Source organism: Acomys minous (assembly GCF_964271855.1).
Source record: "Acomys minous genome assembly, chromosome: 14".
Lineage (NCBI taxonomy): Eukaryota > Metazoa > Chordata > Mammalia > Rodentia > Muridae > Acomys > Acomys minous.
Window position 1 is genome coordinate 21841642 of NC_140496.1, and position 25553 is coordinate 21867194.

The window sequence follows — 25553 nt, forward strand, 5'->3', positions numbered from 1 at the left end:
GGTCAGGAAAAGGGACTGAGGGAGACCAGAGGCATGACACCTCAGAGGATGGCAGAGTGAGAGGAGGCCAGCACCAAGCCTGATGAGTGGCCGAGGTGGCAGAGGGACCTAGAGCAGTGAGTGTCTCAACACAGAGCTATCTAGGAGCAGACAGTCAGTGGGCTGCTGCAGAGAAGGCAAGATACAAATGGAAAATACCCACGGGACTTAAGGAGAGAGAGAGAGAGAGAGAGAGAGAGAGAGAGAGAGAGAGAGAGAGAGAGAGAGAAAGGAAGGAAGGAAGGAAGGAAGGAAGAAAAAGAAACTCACATTCATATAGAAAAATGTGACCTAGAAGATCAGCAAGGAGAAAGGTCTCCATCTAATTACAAGCTGTAAGTTCCATTATCATTTCTCTCTGTGAATATGAATTTCTAAACATATAAATGGGCCCATTTAAAAAATTAAAAATAAATAATAAATAAATGGGCCCATTTTTCTGCCCTGCCATTACATGTGAATTCATCCTGTGACTTTTCAACTCTATTCCTACAAAGGCACTTAGCATTATTGCTGTCATGACATATTTCCAGGGGACACAGGCCCTGTGGGACCCCACTCTAGCTGAACACTCAGGGAACTATAAACACCTGTTACAGACAACCTTGCAGAGACCTCTCATAGATCCCTCTGGCATTCTTCTCTGGAGCACTGTCCCCAAGATGAAAATGGCTGCCACAGGAAGGGATATGTCACTTTCCTCGCAAGAAGGCTAGGAAAGGCTGTCCCAACAGAAAACTAGCAGGGCAGGCCTAGTGCACAGCCCAGGGACACCCAGGTCGTAAGCAGTGCTTCTAATCCAGACGTCAGAGATGGGGCTATCACTGAGGCTGGTACCATGCAATGGTTCTCAGGCTAATGCCCATGGTGGGCCAAACAAAACGGCAGCACTGGCCTCACCATCCCAAACAGAAGCTCTCCCTATATACACTATATGTCCCGCCCCACCAGGTTCCTGCCTGAGGTGCACGGCTGTGTGGAAAGGTTGGGCGGGATGCATGAGCTGCATGCCTGCCTCCTGTCCATGCTTTCAGTGACCCTGGAGACTGAATCTAAGGCTACACCAAGCTATAGCCTTAGTCCCCTGCACTCTCTACCATAGGGCTTTGGGTTTTGTTTTTTATTTTTATTTTATGTGTATGGGTGTTTTGTCTACATACATGGCTGTTTACTATCTGCATATCTGTTACCTATGGAGGCCAGAAGAGGACATCATACTCCATAGAACTAGAGTTACAGATGACTGTGAGCTGCCATGTGGGTGCTGGGAATCTAACACCAATCTTCTGGAAGAAGCTCAGCCATCTCTCCAGCCCTTTGAGGGTTTTTGTTTGTCTTGTTTTTTAAATTTTGAGGCACTCTTCCTAAGTATCCTGGGTTGAACTTTTAACCCTCTCATCTCAGCTCCAAGCGGTGTTAGAGGCAGCAGGTCTAGCTAGAGCTGCCTACCTTAATCATATCATCCATGATGTGCACATCAAAACCTTCGCAGTTACCACAAGGCATCCGGATCCGCCACAGATCCTATGAAGGAAGAACAGTGCCTGTGTTACACACTCGGGCCACAAAACCGGCTACGTGAGTCTGGGTCAGGAGGGATGCTGGTCAAGGTGACACAACACTTGAATCCCAGTGCTTGGGAGACAAACGTAGGTGACTCTGTGAATCTGGAGGCTACACAGTGAGTTCCAGGCTAGCACTGACTCAGAACCACCTGCACCACTCCTTGTTCCTTTATCTCAGACACAGACACCCCTCCCCCAGGGGGGGGAACCAACAAAGACACTGAAGAGCCAGAGTGGCTTGTGTAACAGACTGGATTAAGAATATGTAAACTGACCCAACAGCAGAACTGCTAGGCTGAGACTCTGAAAGCAGCCCTCTGGGGCCCGGGGCCACAGCATAAGAGCACAGGAGAAGGTCCCAAAGCACACTCTGGCCAGTGCTGCCAGAGAACAAGCAGTGGCTTTTCTATAGCTACTCTGTAGTCATAGACCCACAATCCATACTGAAATCCCATCAGGTAAGTAACACAGACAAATGCCCAGAACATAAGTGATGGAGCCATGAGGCTACCAACAGATAGAGCTGCTCTCATAAAAGGAATAGCAAATGTGATTCACTCTCCATTTCAGGTTCAAAGCACTTCAAAATCCTTTTAATAAAAAATGCCTTTCCCAAAATGACTTGGTGACTGCTGTGGTTCTGCTTTGATGAGAGAATTAAAATGAAGCTTTTCAATTCCTTCTTGCATGAAAAAGAGAAGTCCCCATCCCAGACTGCTCTAACAAGCGTGGCCTCCGTTCTCTGCAAGAGCACAGCGAGCTACACAGCGTGCCTCCTGAAACGCTTAATTTATGTTTTTAATTATTCTGATAAGCCACAATTGTGAAATGACAACACACAGTCATTTTCATTTTATGTCAAATTGCTGCTTTTTAAAAACGCAGCTTTCTCTATTCTGTCCTGCAGCCACTGATGCAGAAAAGAAAGGCCCGTCAGCAGGGCCCAGGCTGTTCCATCTGCACTCAAGGACTCTGAAGTACACACGCCCCCACCCTCCTGTTGCTGTGGTGGTTTTCGAAGTCCCAGATGGCCTACCCTGAACTCCACGACCATGGCATGAAGCGAGGCAGTCTGGGGCATCACCACAGCTCCAGGTGCCAGGTGCTGGTCCACAGAGGTACGGACGTACCAGAAGTAGAGGTTGTGCCACGGCAGCAGGCTGGTAGTGAAGAAGGGTTCACCCAGGAGGACGGAGACCTGGCAACCAGAGAAGAGAAGCTGAATGTCAGGAGTGAAGCTAGCAAGTGAAAGGCAACTCAGCAATTTCACCAGAACATGTAACAGTCCATTCATTCATTCATTCATTCATTCATTCATTCATTCGTTCATTCATTCTTTCACTCAGTCAGTAAACGAGCATGGCCCTAAAGACACAAAGGATTGCAGACTGGAGGAACGACACAAGCAGGGGAGGGAGCAGTCTTCATGTGAAAGAAGCAGGGAACAGGCGTGTGCCGGGGCTTTAGAAAGGGCTTCCAGAATGGCTCCTACCAACCCACAAAGTTGCTTCACCCCAGTGCAGCACTACCAGATGAACAGCACGTCACCTGCACTGCACTCAAGCAAATGTGGACACTGGCAGCACAGTCCCTCGAAGACTGCTTTTAGTCAGCATTGGTGGAATAAACAGATGTATGGCTAGGAATCAGAAGTCAAACAGGTGGGCAGAAGCCAAGCATGGCTGAGTAGGAAGGTCAGCTGGGTGCTTCCTCTGCCTCCCTGAGCTAGTATGCTTTCACCTCAGCATCTGATTCCTGAGTTTTTATTGGTAAAATCAAACATTTGGGATTTTCTTTTTTTTTTTTTTAATAACAATTACTTACTTATTCATTTATTTATTTAGGCTTTTTTCAAGACAGGGTTTCTCTGTATAGCCTTGGCTGTCCTGGACTCGCTGGCCAGGAACTCAAAGAGATCCACCTGCCTCTGCCTCCCGAGTGCTGGGATTAAAGGAGTGCGCCACCACACCCGGCCAACAATTTATTTTTATTTTATGCAAATTGGTGTTTTGCCTGATTGTGTTTGTGTGAGGGTGTCAGAAGGTGGAACTGGAGTTACAGACAGGTGTGAGCTGCCATGTAGGTGCTGGGAATTGAAGCCAGGTCCCCTGAAAGAGCAGCCAGTGCTCTCATTACTGAGTCATCTCTCCAGCCCCTCAGTGGCTTCTAAAGTTAAACACAGAGAGCCACATGCTTTTAATCCCCGCACTTAGGAGGCCGAGGTAGGCAGATCTCTGTGAGCTCAAGGTCAGCCTAGTCTACATAACAACCTGTCTCAAGACAAACAAAACCCCGCAGGGAGCTGGTGTTCAGTGACCCCAGGGATCCTGGCGAGCAGCTCTGGGGGATGAAAACAATCTGAGCAGGAGGAATCCTTCCAAGAGGACTTCATGTGGAAGGGAAAGGAGAAGTGGTACATCATGTTCCCTACTGCAGCAAGCCATTCTGCTCTCAGCTGAGAGGCCAGCTCTACGCTCACTGGGCCTTACACAAACCCTTACCCATCCTCATAGTGGTGAGGTCTCGGCTAGCCAAACTGAAGGAGAGACATCACACAGCATTTAGCCAAGGTGACAAGGTGGACCGTAGGCTACTTTTGCATTACTCTGTCCCCTCTCAAACAGCCTCAGTGCAGCCCAAAGTCCCATTCCTTACCTTCTTACCCTCCAGCTCTGCAGATGTAAGCAACTCAGGCCGTTTATTGATGATAGTAATCTTATCATCCAAGTGGTTAACCTTGAAGATCTTTGAAAGGAAAAATATTTTTGACTCACATGTTGTTTTGGATCAGGGTGAAACAACTATCAGTCAGAAGGTAAAGCTCCATGGTAGAGGCTTGCCTGGTGTGCTTGAGGCCTGGATCAATCCGCAGCATCATACAAAGTTAAAAACTAACATCTCTCAGAGTTACCTTCTCTGTTGAGTTTTCTGGCCAAATGGTTCTAGGGTACCACTTTATCTACTTGTGGAAAGATCTCTTTGGGGACCTCCTACAGGATCACAGAAGAGGCCATGAGCAAATGACATCTCATCAGCAGGACCTATTCCCAGTCTTGCAGTTTTGGAGGAGTAGGTTATTCCCAGGAACAAATCACTCAGGTTTATTTACTCAGAGATGTCGGTTTCTTAGTCTTATGTGAAATGAGAAAAGAAAAACTCCTTCAACTACAAAAACCAAAAGCAGAATGCAAACACTGGCTTCTGATTGGATACCAGAAGCCTGGCATGGTGGTGCACAACTTTAGTCCCAGCACTTGGGAGGCAGAGGCAGGCAGACCTCTGTGAGCTTGAGGCCAGTTTGGTTTATATAGTGAGTTGCAGATTAGCCAAGGTTACATAGTGAGACCCAATCTCAAAACAAACAAACAAACAAACATACAAAATTCCTACTAATTAGATGTCTGCCCCAGAGTCCAAAGGCCTGCCCTTAGGTAGGAGCTACAGCATGAAGCAGGACTATTTTTACCACTTCCTGGGTGTGATGCTACTTCAAAGTCACCCATCCCAGACTTAGGAAGGTGGGCCCAACAATCCCTTCATGAATTCAGTAACAACTGTCACTTACCCTTCTCATCAGTCTATAGGAAGCAACTGAACTCTCAACTGTAAACACCTGAGAAGAACACAGGAGATAGACTTAAGGAGGGTAGACACTCAAGAAAAAAGGTTAAGAGGTTACTGAAACAGTGGCCTGGCCTTTCTACCTCCCCAAGACAGCAACTATGCTGGGGATTCAGTCAAAAAGGCGCCCGATGCTGCAGCTACCTAGCAGTAGTAACCATTACTTGGCTCCTGGCCACATAAACTTCCTCAGACTCCAAACCAAGTCCATTCCACCTACAAAAGCTGCATCTGCAAAGGGCTTTGATCACAGATTCCCATGGGACTACACCATGCCCTAACTCAAGAGCCAACCTTTAGAAAAGTGAAAAACAACAAAATGGCAAAGAAAAATAAATACAAAAACTGAAAAGAGAAGAACGATCCTTGCAGAGTCAATAGAAAGGCATGACCCAGTACCTGCTCCGCCCCGAGGTGATGGGCCAGCGCGGAGAGCAGACTGCCGTCGCTCACACAAAGGCAGATGGTACCTGGCTTCAGCACCTGTGGGAAAAGAGCAGGATCAGCGCAGGGCACCTTGGCCAGGCGCTTCCTCCTGACCAGCTAAGAGACATGTTTCCCTTCCTCAACTCCACTCACAGGCTGCTTCTTCTTCTTCTTCTTTTTCTTTTTTTTTTAAGTTTTATTTTATGTGTATGGGTGTTTTGCCTTCATATGGACTTGTGACCCACTGAGGCCAGAAAGGAGCATCGGGTACCTTAGAACTGGAGTGACAGAGTGAGTACTAGAAATCAAATCTGGGTCCTTGGGAAGAGCAGCAAGTGCCTTTAACTGTTGAGCCATCTCTCCAGACTCGGCATATTTCTGAATACATAAGCTCTCATCTCATCTTCCTCATGGCCCCTACATTGTCACACCTGCCTCCTCAGCACACACAGTAACCACCCATGGCCTCCCCCTCTTCCCACCAGAGCCCACTGCTAGGAAGACCCTCCACAACCATGCTAGAAGGCCCAGCTAAAGACCTGCTCCACTAACCTAGACCCTCTAGTCTACGATGACAGAATTCCTCACCACCTGGCCCATGTTCCCTTCAAGTGGCTCCCCAAGGGAAAAGGTGCCTTTGTGGGTCATAGATCCATTGGAGAAGAATTTATGGCAGGTTGGAGTCTTCTCTACACAAAAAAATACATGCATATGCAGACATTCATGTATGCAACTCCAAGGGGTCCAGAAGATTCCTTCTAAACTCCATGTGGGGACTTTTAACTCCAGGTCAGAGAGTTCCATGATCAGACTTAGATATTAGGAAATTTTATTAAGGTGCAACACATGAAAACAGGAGAGGAGTAGCTGAAGGTGGGGATCACCCACACCAATTGCTGGTGATCACAGAGCTACAGGTATCCACCAGAACAAGTGTGGGCTGGGAAAGGCTTTCAGGCGAGCTCTTACGGAAACAGAGAACACCCTGCAGACCTCTCACAGAGCAAGGAAAACCCAGGACAAGCTCTCAGACTCTCTAGTTGGAGCCAGTGGAGAGATTCCATTGACAAGGAAAGACAAAACAAATAAGAGCAAACCATGCATAGAGCAGTGAGATTCAAGCACAGAGACAGGGCCACTTACAGTCCGCAGGGCTTGGGCATACTGATCAGTTCTGTCCTGGTCATTGATCTCTCCAAACCGAGGCCGGTTCCAGAGCAAGTGAGCCTGACAATCACACACAGGTCGCACTTGGCAGACAATCTCATTATCATCAGGGCTGAGCAGGGAGGAGAAAGCCAAACAAGTGATAAATGTTCTACACTGGAAACCAGAGACCATGAGGGCGCAGCCCAGGGCATGAGAACAGCCGACCTGAGCCTGGACCCTAAGAGATACACACACAGGTCTCTACAGGAGTCTAAAGGAGACGGGGCAGCAACACATTGGGGGTTACAGTCCTGTGACTCCACACTTTTCATGTACTTGAGTAGAACTTTCTTACCAATCAGTAACAATTTCTACATATACACAAACACAAGGATATATCCTGCTACAAACTTTTGGTTTTGTTTTGTTTTTCAAGACAGGGTTTCTCTGTGTAGCCCTGGCTGTCCTGGACTCACTTTGTAGACCAGGCTGGCCTCAAACCCACAGAGATCAACCTGCCTCTGCCTCCTGAGTGCTGGGATTCAAGGCATGCGCCATCACGCCTGGCTAAACTTTTGATTTTTGAATTATTATTTTTTACGTATGTGGGGAACTACCATAGCACAAATGTTGAGGACAGCTTTGTGGAATAGGTTCTCTCCCCCACTATAGATTCTGGGGATTAAACTCAGGTCGTCAGACTTGGCTACAAACATCTTTACCAACAAGGCCATCTTACTGGCCCTTGCTCTTATTTTATTCTATTCTGATATAAATGTGTCCATTCAAATCTCTGCACAGTCTTTGCAGGGAGAGTTTACATCAGTGCAGTTTCTGAGGACTGGTCCTCCACCCCAACAACAAACAGGCATACCTGGTCCTCTGAAGGCTGTACCACACACAGTAGTCATCATGATGGGCTACCAGGCATCGGGGTGAGCCCTGCACAATGGGCTCCTCCTGCGGCAGGAAGTATACACACTGCATCCAGTGGTCCCGCCACTGAAATGAGGAATACAGGGCAAGCGTTTACCAAGCTGTGACAGCAATGCTTCCAGTCCAATGGCCCAAAGCCAAGTGTCAAGTGCATACAGACATGGCTTAGACTACATGTGCCTACTATGGCCTTAAAGAGAAAAATTCTAATCTGAGAAACCAGTGTCCCAAAAAGTTTTCTGGAACCCTGATGGCTTTAGAAGATGTCATCAACTGGGTGCAGTGGCGCATGCCTGTTATCCCAGCACTCAGGGAGGCAGAGGCAGGCGGATCGCTGAGAGTTTCAAAGTGAGTCTAAGACAGCCAAGACTACATAGAGAAATCCTGTGTCAAAAAAACCAAAAAACCAAAACAAGCAAACAAAAGAGGTCATCATGGGCAGTCGTCTTGTGAGGTAGCTTTTAGAAGAAAGCAGAAGTGCAGGCTCTGCTCTCTCCTCACAGAGTAGTGCTGCCTTAGTTAGGGCTACTGCTGCTGTGATGAAACACCATGACCAAAGCAACTTGTGTTTCTATGGCTTATGCTTCCACATCACTGTTCATTAGTGAAGGAAATCAGGGCAGGAACTCAAACAAAGCAGGAACCTGGAAGCAGGAGCTGAGGCAGAGGGTGCTGTTTACTGCCTGGCTTTTCATGGCTTGCTCAGCCTGCTTTCTTACAGAACTCAGGACCACCAGCCCAGAGATTGCACCATGAACAATGGCTGGGCCTTCCCCCACCCTCACCCCCACTAATCACCAATTAAGAAAATGCTCTACAGCCCAATCTTATGGAGGCATTTGTCAGTTGAGGGTCCCTCTATTAAGATGACTCTAGCCAGCACAAGCACCAACGCTCTTTCTTCCACCTGTTGGACTGTGAGCCATCTTCCATTAAAGGAAAATTTCTCTGGCTCACAACCAAGGCTGACAACCTTGTGGCCTTGGGGAAATCTTTCTCTAAGAGCCCCTTGGGATATATTACAAGGCTTTGATACACAGAAAGGTTAAATATAATAAGTGTATAATTTTTAACTTGATCCTAGACTAGGAAAACAAAAGCTATCAAAGACATTTGAGGACAATTAAGAACAATTTATTTTGAACCATGTTATATGTTATGGAATAGTATGTTGTTCATTTTCTTAGGTGTGGTGATGGTATTTTTGCTAATAAAGAAACTGTTTTAGAGCCAGGCATGGTGGGTTGGTGCACGGCTTTAATCCCAGCACTTGGGAGGCAGAGGCAGGTGGATTTTTGTAGGTTTGAGGCCAGCCTGGTTTACAAAGCGAGTCCAGGACAGCCACAGCTACACAGAGAAACCCTGTCTCAAAAAAAAAAAAAAAAAAAGAAAAAGAAAAGAAAAGAAAGGAAAAAAAAGAAAAAGAAAAAGAAAAAGTTTTATTCTTATAAGTATCAAGTCAAGTGTCAGATATTTGTAAATTACTATCAAAAGATTGAGCAAGAACTGCAGTAAGAGAGGAAAGGAAGGAAGCAGAGGAAAGAGAGAAGGAAGGGTTACAGTAAATGTGGAAAATATTAACAACTAGTAAATTGAAGTAAAGGCACAATTAGTATGCATTTCCACTTACTCTGTGATTCTATAATTTTTCAAAACAAAAGTTGGGACAATGGGCTGACGATGGATTAACTGGTAAAGTGAGTGCTGTACGGCATGAGGACCTGAGTTTGAATCCCTAGCACCCATGTAAAAAGGTGAAAATCGGGGTTGGGGATTTAGCTCAGTGGTAGAGCGCTTGCCTAGCAAGCGCAAGGCCCTGGGTTCGGTCCTCAGCTCTGGAAAAAAAAAAAAAAAGACAAAATAACAAAAAGGTGAAAATCTAGTTGTCTATAACCTGGGGGATGGGAGAGGCTGAGACAGAGGCCTCTCTGAGTGGAGAGCCAGCCCAGTCAAACCAGTGAATTTCAGGCTCACCGAGACAGCGTGTTTACAAAATGGAGACAGAGGGTGACTGACCTCTGGCTTCCACACATACATGTATCAGTACACCCACAGACACGAATGCGAATGCCAATACTAGCAAGTGCATACACTAATATGCCATAACTAATACACATCCTACACACACCCAAAAGTTTAAAATAACAGAGAAAGTTTGTATATTTATTCCTTTTCATTAAATAGTGGTTTTGTTTGTTTGTTTCCGACATAGGGTTTGTGTGTGTAGCCTTGGCTGTCCTGGACTCTCTCTGTAGACCAGGCTGGCCTCAAACTCACAGAGATCTGCCTGCCTCTGCCTCCCGAGTGCTGCACTAAAACACCTCTTATTAACCCTCTGAGTGCCCCAGGGTGCTTTCCTAAGCCTACACAAGGAGGCCTGAGTTCTGCATCATTCCCAGAGAGCTACCTTGCTTACTCAAAGAACAGGATGACCTTACTCCTCATGTAGGTGGCCTTTCTGTTGCTCTTTTTCTACTAAGGACACGATGATTATCCTACAACTGAGTCGCTCGGCTCACAAGCAGAAGTACCCAGGGTCCTAACAGGTTCCTACCAGGCTGACCTCAGCCATGCTGTGTTCCATTAATGTTCTGACAGTTTATGCTCACGCCTTGCCAACAGTATGTCACTAAACTTTCTGAATTTTATTTACTGATAGGTAGAGACAGTATTGCAATGCAGTTCACTTATATTGTTTTGTTTCATAGCAGTTTAAAGGTGAAAACTTATCATATATTGAGTAGTATTTCCACTTTGTATTCATATTCCTCTGCTTATTTTTCCTGAGCAGGAAAAGGTGGATTTTGAACTAAAGGAAGTGACGTTGTAGTTATCTATTCCAAACTGACCTGAGAGCACTGGAACTGTTTACAGCAGAAAGTGATGAGGCAAGGGGCTATGCCAGAATGAAAGCAAACGGCAGAACTAACTCACTAAGACTTCAGCTGCTTACTGTGGACACTGGTGTCAACCATGAACTCACCTCAAGAGGACAGGTTGGCCTTATTACACACAGGCAGGCTGTGCTTTCTAATTTTTATTTATTTATGGTCATTTTCTCTTGTGCTTCTGGGGATGCGCATGTAGTAGAGGGGCTCATGCATGCTATGAATGTGCTCTGCCACTGAGTTACATCCCAGTCACCTGTGCTTGGGTGTGTATGTGTGTCCTCCCAAAGGAAAATTCTTCTTTGTCTTTAACTGATATTGATCTTGGGGTAAAAAGAAGCAAAAATAAACAAAAGTTCCCTGACTTACAGGAAATGTGCTCTGTCATAAGATATTTGATGATCCCATTGTGATCCCTGAGATTGTGAACTGTAAATTGTAAATCCCTGTTTCTTGTGGCTGAGCCATAACACACACCTTTAATCCAAGAACTTTGTTTATTGTAAACAGGTGATTACGGCTTGGTTCAGCCAATCCTAGCACATACCTTTAATCCAAGAGCTTTCTGTACACAGGACTTAATAAAGTTAACTCTAGGTCAAGAGGCAGAGCAAGAAACCAGCTGACAGGGACTAAAGAGTAGGAGGGACTTTGAGTTGAGGGGCATTTAAGACAGTGTGTAAAAGTAGAAGGGACTTTTAGCTTTAGCTCTTCAGCTCTTCAGCTCCTTGGCCTTTGGCTTTTAGGGGCTTTTTGAGCTTTGAGCTAGCAAGCCTTTTCGGCCTTTTCCATCTGGACATGATCTGAGTAGGAAGGTCAGCTGGGTGTTTCTCTGCCTCTCTGAGCTAGCAAGTTTTCTCCGCAGCATCAGCTACTGAGTCTTTATTGGTAAAATAGAACAACTGGGATTGTCTTTTAAAACAACAGTGCTCACTCAGTGGCTGCCTCTTACCTGAAGCTCCTGTGGGTCTGCATGTGCCCAAAAGGGTGCCATTGTGCACTTGATCGTCCCCTCAGGGTCCATCTCAATGTCCCACCAGGAGAGAACCACCTGCGCTTGGCCAGACGCCAGAGGTACAAACTGCCTGCTGTGGCAGGCCGCCGAGCTACTGACTTGCTTGCTGAAGTCTACGCTGTGGAAGAATATTCGGGAACTGGAGCATAATTCAACGCACATGCTGCTCTGTTAAGCTTCCACAGGGACCTGCCCAACAACAGTACTGATGTGGAAAGGACTCAGCTAGGTTTCTACTCCATAAAAGGAAGACATCCGATCAAATGTCCAAAGCACTGCCACCCAGGGAGGTTCCACGGTACCTGAACATTGGTAACACATCACTGAGGACAGTGAAGTCAGCAGGTGACACCTGATTCAGCTGAATGTCATAGACTGAAGGCGCACCAGGGCACCTCTCCAATTCTGAGGGAGGGATGATGACCTGTTCTCCGAGACTAGTCTGAACACGAACAGGAAACAGCTTGTTCCACGACCACATCCTTCTGGACTCCACCAGCTGGGCATAGACAGTTGCCCTGTGAGGCACTGCTTCACAGTCTTCCTAAGTTTACATCACAACAAAGCAACATCAGCAGCGGTAAGCCAGTGCCTCATCACAAGTGACTGACACCGTTAAAGGCTTTAATACTTGACTGACTTAGTAACTACCATATTCCCCATCGGGAAAGTGAACTGTTTTCTGCCCTATGTCTGAAAGAAAAGAAAGTACATCATGCCTAAAATGGTTATTATTTTTAAAGACAAGGCCTTCTTATGTCGTCTAGGCTAACCTCTTACAATCTTCCTGACTCAGCCTTGAGTGCTAAAATGGCTTAAGAGGAGTTCCTAGCCAAGTGTGGTGGCACACACCTTTAATCCCAGCACTCAGGAGTTTGAGACCAGCCTGGTCTACAAAGTGAGCCCAGGACAGCCAAAGCTACAGAGAAGCCCTGTCTCAAAAAGAGTTCCTAGTTACCTAGAACTAATAAATAGTTAAAACAAAACAAAACAAACAAAACACAGCCTGGTCTACAAAGAGAGTCCAGGACAGCCAAGGCTATCTCAAAAAAAAAAAAAAAAACCCAAAACAAAACAAAACAAAAGAAAAAGAAAAAGAAAAACACCCCCCAAAAACTATTTATCAACTACCATACAGACCTGGAAGAGTTTTTCTGGACAAGCAGCTCTTCTAGCTTCAGATTCAAAGTGACCCTTTAATGCAGCCCTCCTCAGCACACCAGGGCATACATACTGTTACTGTGCACTATGTATAGTTTACCTTTGTACTAGGCAAATGCTGGTCTCTCTATCCTACTATCTGGTTTCAATCCAGACATGGCTTTTTTATGTTTATTCTAAGTATCTCCTGTCTCAAATTTGTGTAAACATGCTCACCATTTGTTCTCTACTTTGCTAAGAAAATGCTGACCAGCCAATGCTGAGTGATAGACAGAATAGGGTAGGATATCCAGGTCCATCGAGGGTGAGAGAGAGAGAGAAGTAGGAGATTACGTCACAAGGAGAGGTCCAAGAAACAAGAGAAGTGAGCCAGATCCACCAGAGGATTAAAACTGCAGGTATGATGGGGATTTTGGCTGGAAGGAAGCTAAACTAGCTTGGAGGTTTAGGAAGGAGTAACGATTGCTCAGTATTGTGCTCAAGGCTAATTAAATAAATCACAGTCTCCATGTGTCGTTACTTGGGTAGATAGCTGGCTAGAGAAAAACTGCTGCCATACTAATTTTATGAATTTATATCCACATTAATAATCATTCTACAATTGGCACCCAATTTGGGACAAGAACTTACTTAAAACCCAAGTTATATTACAGATCTTCCAGGTGAAAGATGTACTCTCTCTTTAACATAAAAACTGTAATAAGCCGTGATACTGTCTGTCACAGAGCTGTGGCAGGCCACAGAAGAGGTCAAACATCCGGTAAGGTAAACACAGAGCTTGGGGAAAGTGGCCGGATCATAGAGGCCCTGAGTACCCCTGCTGAGAGAGGAGCATACAAGCTGCAGAGCTCCTGCCTGGGGCCCACTACCTTCCTAGAGTGGGCAGACGCCAGAAGCTCCAGCCCAGCCAAGCATGGCAGGACACATGGGGACACAAGCAAGGGCATGACATTGGGATTGTCAGCTGGCAGGAGCCGCCGGATGGCAGTCCATGGCTGTTGAGAGCTGGGACAGCAAAATAACCTAGGGGCTCCCACAGTGTGAAGACGGGTATCACATTACTCTGAACAGCGAGCCAGTCTCACAGGAGGAGTAATGACAGTTCAGCCTGGCACAATATACAGAACTAAAACCCAAACCTCTAAACAAATACAGTATGCTTAAAAATGCGCTTAAGCACTAAAATAGGAAGGAGCTTAAATAAAGCAGGTACAGGGAAGGATGTTAAAAGATAGGGGGGGAAGGAAAGATAAATAAATCTACATAGAAAGTAAATCTCTGAGGGAAAAAGAAAAAGAAAAAAATAAATAAACTTATATCTTTGATCCTAACACTCAGGAAACAGAGGCAGAGTCAGGGCTACACAAAACAACCCTATCTTAATAAAAAATAATAAAGTAGCACTTTAGAGGAGGATATTTGGGCCCCATACAGTCTTGTTTTGATTATCATCATGAAAATGGTTATCTGTTCAGTGGAAATGATAATACTATACATTTTCTTTGAGAGAAACCAAAATGGAGCAGATCTAGATAAAAAAAAAAGGGACTGCTAAATTAAATCAGTTTATACTTATAATGACTTCAAACTGCAGGACAAAGGAGAGAGATGCTTTAGTTTATGTCAACAAGAAAGAAAAGGCTTTGGATTCCATCTAAAGTAATAAAAATCAGATATGACAGAGGGAGATCTCCTGAAGACCTTGGCTGCAGACAGGAAGAAAGAAATCAAGAGAGAAAACAAGAGACAGTGATGCAGCTGCTGGCTCCTGTATATGACATAACTCTGAAACTGACGAGGACAGTATGTGTCTCCAGCCAGAACTTCAGCCTGCATGGCCAGTAAGTCTATGGCTGTAAAAGTCCTCAGGACTCATCGTGTCATCCTGTCATGTGGCATGGATGGAGATGTATATTGCAGTTCTGGTTACAATCCAAACTAGCTTATAAGAAAGATGTCTTTCATATACCCAAAGAACAAAAGTTCATCTCTAACTGACCTGTACACACTGCATATTCCACGCATCGTTATTACAGAATTGTATGTTACCTTTAAACGTTTATGTGTTTACAGAACAAATGGCCAAATGCCAATGAAGTGGAAATGACCTAACAGGATTCACCCTGGAGGACGCTGAGACGCTAACATCCTACTTAATCCAGCATCACAAACTGTTCCAGCCTGGACTTCAAAGAAATTTACATTTTCACAGCATTTAGAGATTAAACAACAAATGTTACTGCTAGATTCCTTAACCATTTTTTCCAAATTTCCTTTGGGCCCCCAAAAAGGAATCCTATGCCCCAAATCAACAAGGAGAGACTTTAAGACAACAATACCTCACTTCCCAAAAGAAAGAGTGGATGGTTTAGGTGTTTTGAAGGGTTATGGATGCTGTCACTTAGGGACGTTGGTTACAAGTTATTAAATGGTCTTCAGCAGGAAAAAAAATCAAGGTATAGAAACTTAAACTCAGGGATTTCTTTCCTTTTCTTTTCACTATCCTCCTTTCTTTCTTAGTTAAGAGGAAAGGGGTTGAGAAGAAAAAGGGGGAAATATAGGAAAAATAACAAAAAGAGTAGACTATGGAATCTACTCTTAAACTAAAGAGTATTTTATAAGCCAATAATCTTACATTGGTATAGATTTTGTATACTGATTCAGAATTAAGGTTATTTCTGATACACATAATGTATATGTGCTTCAACTCTTGTATAAGTTATTGGACCTTTATAAATACAAGGCTTACTTCCAGTCCTTCTAAATGCTGCTATTACTGTTTAGGATTAACTGCTAGTAATGTTAGGATTAAGCAATGCAAGTTAATAGTCAACTAAACTCACAGTCATGTGATACTAGTCTAGTTTATTGCAGAGATATACATCCTAGGTTGAACAGATAGTAAATGGCTAACAACAAACATTTGCCTATACAGATTCACTATAGACAGGTACGATTATGTAATATAGGTAGATAGATTAAAAGTCTTCAAAAACCTCAGATACCTACAGAATATGGCATTTAAGGATGTTTTATTAATTTAAGGCTTTTTGACTTAAGACATGTCAGCTCCTGGCAACACACCAGCCTATCTCAAAGATGATGGACATTGAATCTCCATTAGGAGGTGGCTTCTAATATAAGGTGCTGCCTAGGGGGCTGGGGGAAGACAGGATGCTGCCTAAAATGGGCAAACTCAGATGCAGGGAAGCTGACTGCCAAGCTCTGCCACGACAAGGTAGGCAAGTCCTTAATAGTTCTGCTTCACAAACATGTCTGTCAGACATTCTGGGCCAAAAGGCTGACGACTGGGGCTGCAGAGACGGCTCAGCGGTTAAGAGCACTGACTGCTCTTCCAGAGGTCCTGAGTTCAATTCCCAGCAAGCACATGGTGGCTCACAACCATCTATAATGAGATATAGTGCCCTCTTCTGGCCTGCAAGGGTACAAGCAGGTGGAGCACTGTATGCATAATAAATAAATCTTTAAAAAAAAAAAGGCTAAAGATTGATGCTCCAACCTTATAAAGGAATTTGGGTTACTGTTCAGGCAGCCAGCTGTCTGTCAATTCTTAGGATTGGGAGCTGTTTGCCTGCACTTCCCATATACCTAGGTAATATTTATTTCCTTATCAAATCTCTGATGGGGTTAAAGACTAAAGAGTTATAGTCTTACAATTAAGCTTAGTTGGTTAGGATTTAAGATGTTTTACGTCTAAGATGTTTTTAGATTGATAATGCAAATAAGAATAGAAAATGATTTAAGAACAAAACTCTGAACTCATCAAAACAGGATAGATAATATTTTCTCCTAAGCTGCCAGTGCATATGGAGTAGACAGTGTGAATGTGAAGCTTACCTAAGGGGCTTCACAGCTGTCTATCCCAATGCTCCTTCTCTAGACCTTTCTCTTTAATAGAGCCCATTCTTTTTTTTTTTTTTTTTTTTCAAGACAGGGTTTCTCTGTGTAGCCCTGGCTATCCTGGACTCACTTTGTAGACCAGGCTGGCCTTGAACTCACAGCGATCCGCCTGCCTCTGCCTCCTGAGTGCTGGGATCAAAGGCGTGCACCACCACTGCCCTGCCAATGGAACCTATTCTTAGGGGAGATGTCACATGTATTTTATAGCCTGCGGACCTCTATACCAGATTCTAGGCCTTTTAGCTACAGAGCCCACCCTCATGGTCACATTCCTTCCCAAGGGCGTCTCTACACACTCACACCTTCAGCTTTACTGTGCACCTGGGAACTAGGAACGGGAATGATTGTTGGGGAAAAAAAACACCACTTTTCCCCAAGTTGTACTGTGTTTTAAATATGCTGACAATGAGCCACCTGGCATTAGACTCTCTGAAATCTGATCCCGGCTGACAAAGCCAACAGGACACCTGCCGGGTGTCCCCACCTATTTGGCTGGGGTTCCACCTCCCTGTCCAGTGGTCCTCCCACCTCACTCATCCTTTCATTCTGCATCCATCACCAGGCCCTGGAAACCCAGCAGCGAAGGGGAGTTTTCACAGCTGGGAGTTATAAGCAGAAGTTTCTCCTACTCAGCCCTACCCCACCTGAGCTAGATGCCTGCCGGGAAGTGCAGGGAGGCCCCAGGTGTGTGCCTTCTGAAGGGCTGTGCTGAGCATGGTATAGCAGCAACTGTGTATGACACCTACAATTCCAACGCTCTCGAGGAAGGCTCGGAACTACTACCTGCACAAGATGCCTGTGTGCATGCTCATAAGAGGGTAGTGCTCCCTCCCCAATCAGTTCTGTGTCAAACAGCTCCGTAACCAGGATGTTAGCACGACATGGCAAGTCACCATCTGAAAGCAAGTGAATAGAGTCAGAAATATGCAACAGGCTTGCACAATGCACATAGTTGGGTTTTGTTTGTTTGTTTGTTTGTTTGTTTGAGACAGGGTTTCTCTGTGTAGCCTTGGCTGACCTGGAATCACTTATAGACCAGGCTGGCCTTGAACTCACATCGATCCACCTGCCTCTGCCTCCTGAGTGCTGGGATTAATGGCGTGCGCCACCACCACCTGGCAAATGCACATAACTTAAAATAAAAAAAAAGTCATGACAGTGAGAGCAGATACACATGTTGAAATATCTGGAAATATGCCTGCAACTCACTTTCCAGTGGTTAAAAAAAAAAAGGCTGACATGGTAACAGCCAGTCAGGAAACGGCCTCTCCGCACTGCTCTTTCTGGCTTACTTTTGTTTGGTTGGTTTTTTTGTTTTTGTTTTTTCCAGACAGGGTTTCTCTGAGCAACCTTGGCTTTCTTGGAACTCACTCTGTAGACCAGGCTGGCCTCAAACTCAGAGATCATGAGTGCTGGGATTAAAGGTGTGTCCACCACCAGCCTGCTTGCACTTCTCTTTCAACTCTCCTGTGTGTTTAATAATGGAGAAAATAGCAGGAGGTGGTGGCTACACAGAAAAACCCTGTCTTTAAAAAAACAAAACAAAACCAAAAAAGAAAAAGAAAGAAAAAGGAAAAAAATGGGAAAGAAATACCTTAGAGAACAAAAAGTCTATAAATGTCTAAAATGAAAACTAAACAATAATGAAAATAGGAAGAAATATACAGTTTCAGAAATTGGTCAGATAAAAATTTTTTCATCCTTACTAGTAAAATTGAAAAACAAAAACTGGATGAATGGTGGTACTTCAAGGCTACAGAAAGGACAGAAAAGAATAAAACAAAAAAAGACAGAAAAATCAAAACAAGAGAAGGCTGATCTTTAACTCTGCAATTATTGTAAGCTCAGCCACAAAAACTTAGACCTATGACTTAGAACCCCAGATTCTTTCTGCCAAATGCTCTTAATTAAGTTGATGTCTTGCTACCAAGTAATCTCCCAAATACCAGCTGTTCAGGAAAATGTTGTTTTATGTTTTATTTAAATCATTTGTTTATTTATTTTTATACAGTATTCTGCCTGCATGTACACCTGCAAGCCAGAAGAGAGCACGGGATCTCATTCTAGATGGCTGTGAGCCCCCATGTGGCTGCTGGGACTTGAACTCAGGACCTGTGGAAGAGCAGCCAGGGCTGTTTGAACCTGAGCCATCTCTCCAGCCCCAGGAAAATGGTGTTTTAAGGAGTTCTTTTGTCAACTGTTTTCCAAATGTCTAAAATATGTTATTGCTGCAATTTTAATTTTTAATGAGGCAATACTTTGGAAAGAGCTGTTTCTCCTGGGGAATGAACTGTAAACATTTCTGATGGCTCATGAATCATATTTGACAAAGACCACTCATATTCTCCATCCAGAGGACAAATGTTGCAGCTGGCCCTGACAAAGAGGAGCACTGGCATGGCTTGGAGGGGATGAGCGCAGTAAAAGATTGAGCCTGGAGTCCTACAGACCCGGCCTAGAGGCTGGAGTTCTAACCATCAAGTTAGTCGCCTCAACTGTAAAACAAGGGGGCAGAAGAAAGGCTAGAAATCACCTTTCCTCTGGTACACACATGACCCCATAGGCCCATTTTACTTATACATCTATCAAGTAAGCCAGGCGGTGGTGGCGCACGCCTTTAATCCCAGCACTCGGGAGGCAGAGGCAGGTGGATCACTGTGAGTTCGAGGCCAGCCTGGTCTACAAAGTGAGTCCAGGACAGTCAAAGCTACACAGAGAAACCCTATCTCAAAAAAACAAACAAACAAACAAAAACCCCAAACATATCTATCAAGTAAAGTGCAAAGATAGGATCAAATGCCATCTCTTGGCTTAAAAACTGTATCCAGCTGGGCGGTGGTAGCACACACCTTTAATCCCCACACTCGGGAGGCAGAGGCAGGCTAATCACTGTGAGTTTGAGGCCAGCCTGGTCTACAAAGCGAGTCCAGGACAGCCAAGGCTACACAGAGAAACCCTGTCTCAAACAACAACCACAACAACACTGTACCCATTCTCTCTACTATGCTAAATTCCAGCTGGAACGTATGGTCCCAACTCGACCCCATCCCACTCCTACATTTGCTCACCTCTGCCTTGGAGCAGCACCTGTCGCACTGTCAAACAGAGGCATCATTTGCTAGGCCTAGCACTGCCCTATTCACCACCACACCCAATGCAGCACAACGCCCTAAGAGTCAGCAAACACCAGCTTAATTCTTGAGTCTCCCTTTTCAATCATCATCAGACCTTGCCAATTCTACCTCCTAAATTTTAAGGTGATTATGTGACTTAAAATGATTTACAATCCAAGTTTGTTTCATTAAAATAAAAACAAAGCTTTATGACCCACTGAATTTTAATAAGTACCTCTTAGAGCCTGGCATTTATCAAGTGAGTGTGAATTTATGCGGGGGTGGTATAGAGGAGCCTGAAAAATGGGCAGTGACAGCAGGTGTATCCTAATTCATCACATGAGTGTCATGAATGGAGGGTTGAACAGCTGTTATCACAGTATACACGGGTTAATCCATCTCTGAGGAACAGGCTCCAAATTTTAGATGCTAATTTTAAGGCCTTAGAACAGACCCTTGGGAAACTCGCATTTGGAATTAGAAGAAAAGTAATAAAGTAATAAATAGCTTAATCCTAACATTCAGTAGGCCATACATAGCGACTACCACACTACAGAGCAGATCCACTCCCAATAAACAGAAACAAAAAAAGAGAACCAACATCAGGAGGCAGAACTGGGCAGTGGTAAGAGGTTCAGGAGCAACGGAATGAGAAGTGCCAACACTGGCAGCCAAAGAGGGAAACAGAGGAAGGCTAACTAGCAATGAGGAAGCCACTTGCGGCAGGAGAAAGCCGTGCATACCTGTAGTCCCATCACCTAGGAGGCAGAAACAAGAGGCCTGTGTGTTTGAAGATAGCCTAAGCTATATAGCAAGATTCTGTCTCAACAAAACAAAACAACCTCAGCAAGTCACCTCTTTTTTTGTTTGTTTGTTTGTTTGTTTTTTGAGATAGGGTTTTTCTGTGTAGCCTTGGCTGTCCTGGACTCACTTTGTAGACCAGGCTGGCCTCGAACTCACAGTGATCCACCTGCCTCTGCCTCCCGAGTGCTGGGATTAAAGGCGTGCGCCACCACCTGAGCAAGCCACTTCTTAAGATGGACTGTCAGGAATACACAGAGAAACCCTGTCTCAAAGAAACAAACAAAAAAAAAAGATGGGAGACTAGAAGCCAGGCATAGTGGTACACACCTTTAATCCCAGTGCAGAGACAATTCTGGACTTTTAGCTTCTCTAAAAAACACAAATATTATAAGAATACGTTTTCATTTTAATGCCAGGTGCGGGGCTTTGGGGCTGCTTCAGACTGTTCATAGCAGCTGACTATGAAATTATTTGAGTTGAAATGACTTACAATGCAAGTTTGTTTTTTGCTTTAGCAGAGGAATGATTTTGCCTGCTGCAGATAGCTTCTGTGTGACATTTGGAATTCTGGGAGCTTTTAAAAAGTTATATAAATGCTAGAGCCCTGAGAGGCCAGGGTGGTTGGGTCGGGGCTGCTGTTGGTCACTTAGGGAGGCCGGCTGTTAGTGGGGTTGGCTGTGGTTTGCTAGTAGTTGTACTCAAAAAAGAAACAAAAGAAAATAGATTCAAGAATTCCGTCTCAGCTGGGCGTGGTGGCACACGCCTTTAATACTAGCACTCAGGAGGCTGAGGCAGCCAGATTGCTGTGAGGCCAGCCTGGTCTACAAGGTGAGTCCAGGACAGTCAAAGCTACACAGAGAAACTCTGTCTTGAAAAACCAAAAAAAAAAAAAAAAAAAAAGAAAGAAAGAAAGAAAAGAAAAAAGGAATGAATTCTGTTTCTCTCTGTCTCTGTCTGTCTCCTAGCTAGTGATAAGAGGTGAAACCAGGGGGACAAAGGACAGGAAGAAGAAGAGATTATAAAGCAGCAAAGACCAGGCTACATCCCAGCACTTGGGAGGCAGAGGCAGGTGGATATCTGTGAGTTCCCGGCCAACCAGGGCTACACAGTAAAATGGTCTTAGAAAGAGGAGAGGCTTGAAAATTGTTAAAGTGTCATCTGGGGCTGTCTTCGTTATTGTTGGAATGCTGTGAAGAGACACCATGACCAAGGCAACTCTTATAAAAGAAAGCATTTAATTGGGGGCGTGCTTACACTTTCGGAGACTTAGTCCATTATCATCATGGCAGGGAGCATGTGCTGAAGAAGTAGCTGAGAGCTACATAATGATCAGCAAGCAAGACAGTGAACCTAGGCCTGGCATGGGCTTTCGGAACATCGAAGTCCAACCCCACACTTCCTGAAATAAGGGCACATCTCCTAATCTTTCTAATCCTTTTTTGATAGCACCGCACCCCGTTGACTATGCATTTAAATATAAGCGCTTATGGGGGCCACTCTTATTTAAACCATCAAAGGGACATAGTGGGTCAACATGGGATGCAGGAGGATCTCAAAATTGGAGCCAGCCTGGGTTACAAAGCAAGACGTTTCAAAAGGCAGGCAGGCAGGAGGCAGGCTGGTTTAGAGTGTGGTGGTTTGAGTAAGCGTGTCTCCTAGAGACGCTTGGGTAGATGTAGGAGGCGTGGCCTTGCTGGAAGAATCACCTCACTGGGGGTGGTCTTTGAGATTTCAAAGCCATGTGCCATTCTCAGTCGGCTTCCTGCTTGCTGTTCAAAATGTAAACTCTCAGGCCGGTGTGATGGCATGGCACAGGCCTTTAATCCCAGCACTCGGGAGGCAGAGGCAGGCGGATCGCTGTGAGTTTGAGGCCAGCCTGGTCTACAAAGTGAGTCCAGGATGGCCAAGGCTACACAGAGAAAACCTGTCTCGAAAAACCAAAAAAAAAAACAAAACAAAACAAAACAAAATGTAAACTCTCAAGTGTGCTGTTCCAGGCACCAAGCCTGACTACTGCCAAGCTAACTCATGATGATGGTGACGACGTATCCTTCAGGAACTGTAAGCCCAAAAACCCCCTTCCTTCTAAAGCTACCTTGGTCATGGTGTTTCATAACAGCAATAGGAAAGTAACAAATATATTGGAGGGGGAAAAAAGCAGTAGCAGCAATAAGAAATGTAATTAGTTATGGTACACATATACAATGGCACACAGAACAATGTAAGTAAACCTCAAAAGCATTAAGCTGTTTTCAACCATCAAGAATGCTGAAAAGAAAGACCCAGAAGTAGACATGCTAAAAAAGAGGGGGTGCTCTCAGGCCTTAAACCTACACAAAGAACTATAGGCAACTAAGGACTGTTTGGGAGGGGGGTTGGTGGGTGGGGTGATAATCTTCATAAGGGAAGACTCGCCAACTGGGGGCCTCAAACAATTCTGAGTAGAAAGGGAGCATGACAGGTCATTCTGAAGGATGGTTTACTGTTCTAGAAATCCTGTGTGAGACCTTAGAACCTGACCTACAAATGCGTAGTGGAGGTGAGAGGTGGGAAGTGGGAAACATATTCAGGTAGTAAAATGAATGGTGTTTCAGTACAAAGAGCACATCAAAGACTACTGCCTGCTTCCAGTCTTGGGTAATGATTAGATACCTATGTGTGGAGCAATAAAATAACAAGTTCCATTTTGAATATATTGATTTCTTTTTCTAGATGTCATTATTTATTTGACACTTTTCCAAAGTCAATTACTAATATTTTTAGAACATCCTTTTGATAGGGGGTGGGGGGGCAGGGTTGGGGGGGTTAGGGGGTATGGAGGGGGACAGAGGGAGAGGAGGTATAAATGTACCAGGTAATATTGTCTGCTAAAATTATAAAATTTTCTGAGCTGAAGATAAAGTTCTAGCCAGGCGTGGTGGCGCATGCCTTTAATCCTAGCACTTGGGAGGCAGAGGCAAGTGGATCACTGTGAGTTCGAGGCCAGTCTGGTCTACAAAGTGGGTCCAAGACAGCCAAAGCTACACAGAAAAACTGTCTCAAAAAACCTAAAACCAGAAACAAAACCAAGATAAAGTTCTAATACCTTCATTAACTTACATGTTAAGAAAACTGGGTTGCACACACCTTTAATCCCAGCACTTAGGAGGCAGAGGCAGGCAAATCTCTGAGTTCGAGGCCAGCCTGGTCTACAGAGCGAGCTCCAGGACAGCCAGGGCTATTACACAGAAAACAACTGTCTCAAAACACCATTAAAAAAATTAATTAATTAAATAAAATAAATTAAAAGAAGAAAGAAAGAAAGAAAAGAAAAGAAAAGAAAAAGAAAACTGGGTTGTGCGTTGTGGCGCATGTCTTTAAGCCCAGGACAAGAGAGGTAAAAGCAAGCAGATATCTATGAGTTTGAGGCCAGCCTGGGCATAGCAAGTTCTAAGACAGCCAGAGCTACATAGAGAGACTCTGATTCAAAAGAAAAAGAGAGAGAGAGAGAGAGAGAGAGAGAGAGAGAGAGAGAGAGAGAAAGAGGGGCTGGAGAGATGGCTCAGCTGGTAAGAGCACTGTCTGCTCTTCCTCAGGTCCTGAGTTCAATTCCCAGCAACCACATGGTGGCTCACAACCATCTATCAAGTGATCTGATGCCCTCTTCTGGTATGCAAGTGTACATGAAGATAGAAAATAAATAAATCTTGCCAGGTGTGGTTGCACACCCCTTTAATCCCAGCACTTGGGAGGCAGAGGCAGGAGGATCGGTGTGAGTTTGAGGCCAACCTGGTTTAGGAGTCCATGACAGCCAAGGCTACACACAGAGATCCTGTCTCAAAAAAAAAAAAAACCCAAAAAACAAAAAAAAAAAAAAAAAAGAAAGGAAGGAGGGAAGGAAGAAAACTAGGGCGTAGGGGCTAGAGAGATGAGTCAACAGTTCTGTTTACCAGAGGGCTCAGGTTCAACTCCAAGCATCCACATAGTGACTAATAACTGTCTTTAAGGGATATTGCACTCTTTTCTGACCTCTTCAGGCATTGTACTTGTATGGTGCATAGAAATACATTTGGGAGCCGGGCGTGGTGGCGCACGCCTTTAATCCCAGTACTTGGGAGGCAGAGGTAGGCGGATCGAGAGTTCCGGATCGAGGAGTTCGAGACCAGCCTGATCTACAAAGTGAGTACAGGACAGCCAAGGCTAACACAGAGACCCTGTCTCAAAAAACAAAAAACAAACAAACAAACAAAAAACATTTGGGCACACAGTTGATCTACAAAGCAAGTCCAAGACAGCCAGGGCTACACAGAGAAACCCCGTCTCAAAAAAACAACAAAAAAAAAGGTCAGGTATGGTAGCGTATGCCTGTAATCCCAGCACTTGGAAGGCAGAGGCAGGAGGATCTCTGTGAGTTCAAGGCCAGCCTGCTCTGGTCCAGGACAGACAGTGCTTGTTACACAGAGAAACCTTGTTTCAAAAAACCAAACTGAACACACACACACACACACACACACAGATTTTTTAAAATTAGGTTTACATTTATTCCCTTTATATGTGAGTCTCTTGCCTGCATGTAGACAGGTGTGTATCTGTGTACCATGCATATCCTTTGTGACCCCTGAAGGCGGGCGATGCGCTGGAACCAGAGTTACAGATGATTAGACCTGCCATGTGGTACTGGGAACTGAACCTAAGTCCTCTAAAAGAGCAGCAGTGCTCTTAAACTTTGACCCATCTCTCCAGCCCTGTATTTGGGCTGTTGTTAGAAAAAGTCTCACTTGAAACCCAGGATCTTCCTCCTGCCTTAGTTTCCCAAATGCTTAGGATTATCCATACCTAGCTTAAATTACTTTTACTTTATTGTCTTGGGGATCAAACCCAGGACCTTATACACCCAAGCCACGATGCCGGTGGCTACATCTCCATGCCCAAAGTA

General features: G+C 44.7%; 1 protein-coding gene across 2 annotated transcripts in view; it reads right to left on the reverse strand.

Moving 5' to 3' along the window:
* PRMT7 (protein arginine methyltransferase 7) overlaps positions 1–25553 on the reverse strand; it is a gene marked incomplete at its 5' end in the record, with an annotated part of 45249 nt that overhangs the window by 2574 nt on the left and 17122 nt on the right. For both annotated transcript variants that reach the window (XM_084757337.1, XM_084757336.1), the window contains 10 exons: positions 1489–1563; positions 2641–2802; positions 4260–4349; positions 5170–5217; positions 5625–5708; positions 6795–6930; positions 7675–7802; positions 11577–11757; positions 11942–12183; positions 17505–17617. In XM_084757337.1, the coding sequence (XP_084613463.1) occupies positions 1489–1563; positions 2641–2802; positions 4260–4349; positions 5170–5217; positions 5625–5708; positions 6795–6930; positions 7675–7802; positions 11577–11757; positions 11942–12183; positions 17505–17617 (1259 nt within the window). The remainder of the gene's footprint in view (positions 1–1488; positions 1564–2640; positions 2803–4259; positions 4350–5169; positions 5218–5624; positions 5709–6794; positions 6931–7674; positions 7803–11576; positions 11758–11941; positions 12184–17504; positions 17618–25553) is intronic.